Source organism: Empidonax traillii, unplaced genomic scaffold, assembly GCF_003031625.1.
Source record: "Empidonax traillii isolate 1590-97213 ecotype Southwest subspecies unplaced genomic scaffold, ASM303162v1 scaffold291:size1517763, whole genome shotgun sequence".
Lineage (NCBI taxonomy): Eukaryota > Metazoa > Chordata > Aves > Passeriformes > Tyrannidae > Empidonax > Empidonax traillii.
In genome coordinates, this window is record NW_020955484.1 from 136752 (window position 1) to 144140 (window position 7389).

Genomic DNA, 7389 nt, shown 5'->3' on the forward strand with positions numbered 1-7389 from the left:
TTCTGTACAGAGGAAATCCAATTCTAACATCCATGTATCAAGATTAAAGGAGTAATAGCAGCAAATAATATTTAAATGAAAATACCAATTATACTATAATACCAAAATTGATATAGTTTAATATTTTAAGAAAATGAGTGTTACTTGTAAACATGTTCCATTTTTTTCTAATAATATGTCACAAATTCTTTGGTGTATCTGTAGAAGATAAAATTGCATCCTTTAGTGTTGTAACAAATACTAGAAACTGGAACGTCAAATTAAAATGTTAAAAGAAGTGTAAAACAAAATACATTTTGTCTTCAGTGTTTTTGCAAGTACATATAATTCAACTTTACCCATTGAAAAGGAGAAATGAGCAGACTTTTCTACCTTCCTATAGAATAATACATTTCCTATTTAACAGTATTTATTTTACTGACAGATGGCTGTTCAAATGGATTTATGAACTAAGGAAAGATAAAAAAGTAAATGCCTCACTTGTCCATCACTTTAATTCTAGGATATTGATACAATGAGCAAAGCTGTTAAAAGGTTGTAACAGTTTTAATCACTTAAAGAAAACAAATGTGTTTCTGTTGAATTATGTATTATTATGAGATCATTCTCATTCACTGTTTACTTCATAATTTTTGTTGAGCCCTTGATCATTTTACCCAAACCATAATATTTTGTTGTTGTTAGGATGTTATCAAGGAGGATGCTGCTGAGGGGCTTCCTTCACCCACAGACCCCTCAATGGTAAATGAGTAGTCATGTGGTGTGGAAATTTTAGCATCTCATTGCTTTTTCAGCAGTAATGAGTCTGCATTAATCATAACTGCAGTTCACTAACACTGCATCAGTGGCTTTGGTGGGCAAATAGAGTAGTTGAAAACTAATGTAGTTCGTGAATGAGTTTAAGAGCTAATATTTCACTTGTAAGATGTATTCTATTTTTTTCCCTGTAGTTTTCCCCTTGCCTTTCTCAGTAGCTGTGGTGAGCTTTCAGTAAAGAGTGTTGTGGTAGCTAAACAGAGTGAAGAATGACAGCTGGTCATTCAGTGCTTAAATTTTAGAAGTAACTGTGTTTTTCTGCTTCAGTCAACTCTCTCGCCCGAACCCTACTTCTTTAGTTGGTGACATAAACCTATTGAAGGTAACACTGTATAAAGCAACTTTGGATAGAAATGGGAAAAAAAAAGAAATTGCTGGTCATAAGCTTATTCTTGAGTCCAAATGCTAACAGCTACCTTTTCCATGACTCGTTTTTGTTTTATCCTAAGTATTCACACAAAGAAGTCATCTTTATGGTATAAGTTTTAAATGTAGTTGTGATCATGATTTATTACTGAAACGAAGAGGTTCAGATGACTGTCATGATTCTCTTAATGTTTACTGCCGATAGTTGTTGGCAACAGTTACAGTTTGATCTCAGTTATTTTTTCTTCTAGTAGATCATTGCAAAAAAGTCTTTTTATTGTTATGCAATGAAAAAAAAAACAACACACCGACTCCAAACTGTATTTAACTGCACATAACTTTCACTGAGCAACCATGTATGGGTGATGCAATGGAAAATGTACCCTAAAGTTCTCTCTCTCACATCATTAACTACCTTGTGTGAAGGAAGTAATTTTTCTATTTTTGGAGATGCTGATGTCTTCCCCGTGTTTGATTCCTTATCTCAGTATCCCATTCTCTTCCCAGACCATTGAAATTTCTTAAAAAAGGACTTTTTCAAAAGTATTAGAGTGATGACTGAAGTGTGTGTGTATCCATGAGTGTGAAAAGGGACACAAGCCTGAAAAAGTGGGATTTAGTCTCAGGACAAAGTAGTGAATGATTCCAGCAGCAGCCCTGGACCTGGTTGCTCTTCTGCTTGCTGCTGATATCTTAAAGCACACATAGGCTGCAGCTTCAAACAGCGATTCAAGAGATTCCTGTAAGTTATGGAATCTATTGCCTGTAAGTAAGGAAGAAAATATAGGAGTTAAAACAGTAAAAAGAAACTATGTGAAATAACGATAGTGGGGGATTTTATTAGATCTATTTTTGAGTTTAATTTAAAGTACTGTGAGTCTCTGTAGTGCAGCACATCAGATCATATACTTTTCTAAGATTTAGTAATATTTAACCTATGGTATAAATCTAAGACTTTGAATTTTTTTTGAAGTCTCTAGATAGTTGACAGGAATGTTGTCAGTCAGGGTATGGTATTTTCTGTGATGCCTTGTCAGGGTTTCATCTATTCTAAAACAACTTCTTTTGTCAACTTTATTGAGTTTTCTGTGAAAAGAAACAGTATTATACTTGTGTTATGTACTCAATTATCTCTAGATGATAGGTACAATAATTTCATCCAGCTATTTAGGTAGCTCATAATTGATGAGTCGTTGCTACTGTATAAATGATACAACTTTACTTATTAAATGGTTTGGTGCATGCAAAGTAATTAAATAAAGTAAAAAAACTGCACAAAGTAGTTAATAAAAACCAAGATGTGTAATTGGTTTGGTGATTGAAAACAAGAGGAGCATGTAGAATCAAAATTGTCTTTCATGCATAACTGGCAAGTAGCCAGAAATGTTGCAATTTTACTTTTGTGTAAAATAGAAAATAATCATTATTTTGAATGTTTGAGTTGTAACAGGGCAAAAAAAAAAAAAAGGATTAGTCAGGAGTATAATTTTTTTTATATATAGATCATCATTGCTGCTTATTGCTTGAGTTGACAGAGCTGGTGAGGCTGTTATGTGATCTGGTTAAGGCCTCAGTGTTGTTGTCAGTCTGACATTGGATTTGACCAAGTTCTGAAATTTCAGATCCTAATCATTAGTCCCATAATATCAGTGTAAGTCTACGTTAGCTTAGGAGAGATGAGGAATATTTTGGGAACAGTCATCCCGTATAAAGAATTTGATACACCTTCTACCACTTCCTATATTTGTATTCTTCTATATTCGGATTCTGTTACTGATGATAAAACTTGTCTATCTCAGACTGTAGTTAACTGTTCTTTGCTGAATGGATCCAAACATAGGTGTCAAACTGGTAAGTTTACCAAATACCATCTAGTTGTATTGGCATGAAGCTGCATTGCAAATTTTAGGGTATTGGCTTAAATCACTAATGAAAATAGACTTAAGGTATCTTTGACAACCTTTGACATCGGGGATGGAGTCAAACATGCATTTCTGCTGTTTTTACTGCAGATAAGCAAATGCTTATTCCTGAATAACTTTTGAGTGCTCTTTTGAAGAGTTTGTAGATGGATTGCAATGTTACCAGACATGGAATGGTAACATAGAATGGCTCAGAGGATCCTCTATTATGTTAGAAATCAAACTAGCATTAGCAGCGCTTATCTGTAATAAAGTTGATTTTGTGCTTTAGTTTGCATTGTTGATTGTGACTAGTTAGGATGCAGCTTGTTGCAATATAATTACTTTGTTTGCTTAAATACATTTTTCATACTGCACTGAATATTTAATCCCTTAAGATGCAGTTAGTATGTGTGCTTTGAATGAGAGCTAACGTGGCCCAGAGCATGTAGTATAGATAAATATACAGCACTCTAAGAAACTGGAAGTAATTTTCAAAGCTTTGAGCATGAATGAAAATGTATGGCATGGGAGTTTTCTTACAGATTTTCCAGTGCTTTTATGTGGCGTTTTTGTGATTTGAATATTTGTTCTCCTAAGAAATAACTTTTCGGTTCTGTGGGTGGTGCTGGTTTGCTTTATTTTGGGTGGGGGTGAGGGTAGTGGGCAGGTTCAGTTATACAGAAGTTTCAAGAGCTACTTGAGATACATCAGTGGTATAATGTGATCTTGAAATGACCGGAGAATGTTTTATTAAAAGCAGAATTTTCAATTAGAAACATTATATAAAACTTTTATGCAAAACAAAATATAGCAAGTGTTGGTGTTTTTTACAAGTGCAAACCAGAGTTATCTGCTCATGGGAAAACAGTATTTGTATAGCATATCCTAAATGTATATTGTGAAGATCTGTCTTAGAAGTTTCATCACATTATATCCCATTTCTGTCCTAACAGTGATTTCCTCTGTTTACTTGAAAGCATGTCATCTGTATGTTCAACCTGTGTGATGTCGCTTTAAGCTGTTGTTTCTTTTAATTCTGTTTTGTCCTTTTCTGAAAGCTGTGTGAGTCTGGGTTAAACAAAAACAGACAGGTACAGCCACTTTCTGTGAATTATCATTCACTTGTTTCAGAGTCATTTCAGAAGCTCTCATACTGGCGCTTCATGCTGGGCTGTCTGTAAACTAATGCTCATTACTAGCCTTGAGGTTTGTTTTGACAAGCTGCTTTTAGCTTTTGCATGGCAAATACTTTTCAGACTAATGTTCTCTAAGCATCTCTCACAAAACCACTAAGGCTGAAAAATGTGTCAGTTTAAGTACAGTTTTAATTCACTTACATGATGACAATATCCCTAAAGCTATTACATTACTTATTCTTCAGAGAGTGCTTTTCATAAAGAATGATTTGGATTAATGTGCATCTATTTCAAACAGTTCACACTTTAACAAAAATAGTCTAAATATTTTAGCTCTTGTACATATTTTTTTTATACACAGAAAGCAAAGTTTCTAAACTAAGTCTTCATGCATGCAGAAAGAATAGCTTGTTCTTGATTGCTAAAAAGCCATTTTGATCTGTAGGAGAACTGTTAAATTAGAAGTGTTTAAAACTTCATTTATTTCTGGATATATCATAAATGTATTTAATAGATTCTGAGAACAAAGGCAATTGCTTGCATACATTGCTTAGGGATCATTTATTTTAGTAGTGCCGCAATGTAGTTTTTGCTATAATGCTTTATTTTAATTGATAAGCTTTTTTTCCAAAAATAATTAAGATTTGAATTAACTTAATATCTTTTCTCCATTGATGTTTTGTCTAACTCATACCAATAGTAAATAGTGTGTTTGTGGGGAAATAATGGACAAAACCAGCATTCTGAAGAAAAGCTGAAAACTGAAAAAAGTTTTTTAAAAAGGAAAAATAAAGATGTTCATAAAAGTATATGATAAATAGTTTATGGGTGAAGCTCCATCCTGTCATCTTCATCAGTTTGATAGTTGGCTTGTATCCTTAACATGATGTAGATTTTAGATGTGCTAAAAATCAGACTAAATTAAGACATAAAATTTGTCCTTTAGATGCCTGTATGATAACTAATTAGGTATGGCAGGCAACTAATTAGGGAGACATTGCAGAATCTGAAAAGTAGCTGTCTTGTCCTCAGAAGGAATACTAAACCCTTGCTTAAGAGCCTAGACTGCAGTGGAATTATAATGTCTAATTTTGATGCAATAATTTAGGTAGACTGCCCTCCCAGAAAATGGGGATATCTTTTGTCTGTGTAGTATCCAGTGGACACTACACTAAAAAAAAAAATAAATAAATGGTCATAGGGACAAAAATTAGTGCCCTGGCTGTTTCTAGGCAAGTGTGTGAACCACCAGGCTTAAATTCCCAACAACCTCCTGTAGTGTTCCTGAATGGAGTTGATAGCTATTTTTATGTCCATTTCAAGCACATCTGGCAGAGAACTTGAGGGAATTACATGTAATAGCATCTAAACTTTGAAACTGTGAGTAGTTTAGCTGGGAAGAATGCCGACCTCCCCAGATCAGGATACCTTTGATAACATTGTGTCAGAAATAACTCTGAGGTTAAATGGTAGCAGATAATGGGATTTGGATTGCTGCCTTGGAATTACCAGTTAAATAAATTCTTTGTAAATATCCTGGTTTAGATAATTCAGATATTGTTAATGGCATTCTCTGTGATGATCCTTGGTTTTCATAAGCAATGTATTTGGATCTATTAATTTATATTAATTCTAAAAGATTAAACAACTTTGAAGTAATTAAATAAAAATGAGGGGAAAGTATTGCAATTATAGAACCAGTCTTCATTGGTGATTTGAGTATAATAAAACTTGATTCACTGAACTCTGGATTGTCAAAGCACACGTTTACATCGCAGTGTTTATGTATCTGATAATGAGCTCTGAAGCTTTAGAAGCTCTTTTGCATCCTCCCAAAGTGAGCTGTTTGGTGCATGGTCTACAGTGCTGAAACCAAATCTTCATGTTAGAAAGCGAGGGTGCAGCCTCCCTTCTAGGAGGAGAGTGTACTCTGTACCTATGTAGGGGGGTATTTTATAGCTGATAAAATGGTTTCTGATTTTGCTTTTAGGAATTTGGAATCACTAGTGTAACTGTGCACAGGTCCCCATCCAATGAGTATATGGGGTTTTCTAGAGAACATACTGTCTTAGTGTATTCACATGCAGATGCATTTGGTTTGGTTTTCCACCCTTTCTTTGAAATTCCCAGAAACTGGCAACATTAACGGAACAACTCCTATGTTTTCAAAGCTGAATCATAAATAATTTCTATTTAAATCTTGCCAAAGTTTGAGATGTATGAAGTATCCTCGCAGTATCTTGGAGGGCAGTTGCAGTGCTGATGAGTGTTTCTGTACTGTGGTACCCAGCCCCTCGGCTGATCTTGCATAAATGGAGCTTAAGGAACCTCTGGAAAATGGACAGATGTTGCTAAAATTACCCAATGAATCCAAATCATTGAGGAGTTATGTTTTAGGTTATCTTTGTCTCATACTAAAGCCAAAGTTTTTAAAACAGGAAAATCTGAGTTGTATCTGCATTATTTGAAAAAAACAAACATCTCAAAACTAAACTACCTACTAAAATCAGGGGGAAACTTGTGAGTAAAGGGGCATTTTAAGTTGATTAACCCTTACTTAATATTTCTGATTTTTATGTTTCTTGACATGATTTAGGGGAGTTATTTTCTCATAGAGGCAGAACACAAGATGCTTGGGTTTTTTCTTGTATAAGTATCTATAATAAAGGTTTCCCAATATATAGATATTCTGATAGCAATTAAAAATGCCTGTGCATTCTTATTCTCATCTCTTAATTTTAAAATGTAGTTGAACACAGCTTGATTTGTGTTAGTGTGTATTGTGAAATTTTAGGTGTACTGAGTACTTGAACAAGTCTTATGTGCACATTTTCTCCCATTACAGGGAACAGGACCAGGATCAACCACAGGAGGATCACATGTGTCTCTGAGCACAATGAGTGTGGAAGCTGTGTGTGAGAAGCTGAAGCAGATAGATGGTCTGGACCAGAGCATGTTACCTCAGTACTCTGCAACAATAAAAAAGGTATTAGCGGAATTTCATTAATGTGTTTAGTACCTAAACGTGGAAGTACACAAGGAAAAGGAAATACTTAGTTGCCTCTCTTCTTGAAAATGTTTACTGAAACACATAAAATGTCAAAACAACATCCTAGCTTCTGTGCATGCCAAGTTTGGAGGACATTTTTAATACAAGCATTTATTTT

General features: G+C 34.3%; 1 protein-coding gene across 5 annotated transcripts in view; it reads left to right on the forward strand.

Annotated features, from left to right (window-relative positions):
* The window catches only part of KIDINS220 (kinase D interacting substrate 220), a 78749-nt gene that overhangs the window by 61984 nt on the left and 9376 nt on the right, over positions 1 to 7389 (forward strand). For 2 of the 5 annotated variants that reach the window (XM_027890514.1, XM_027890515.1), the window contains exons 26-27: positions 685 to 741; positions 7068 to 7208. In XM_027890514.1, coding sequence (XP_027746315.1) covers positions 685 to 741; positions 7068 to 7208 — 198 coding nt within the window. Of the gene's footprint in view, positions 1 to 684; positions 742 to 4144; positions 4178 to 7067; positions 7209 to 7389 lie in introns of all 5 variants that reach the window. The other 3 variants (XM_027890516.1, XM_027890519.1, XM_027890517.1) reach the window with 2 other exon arrangements.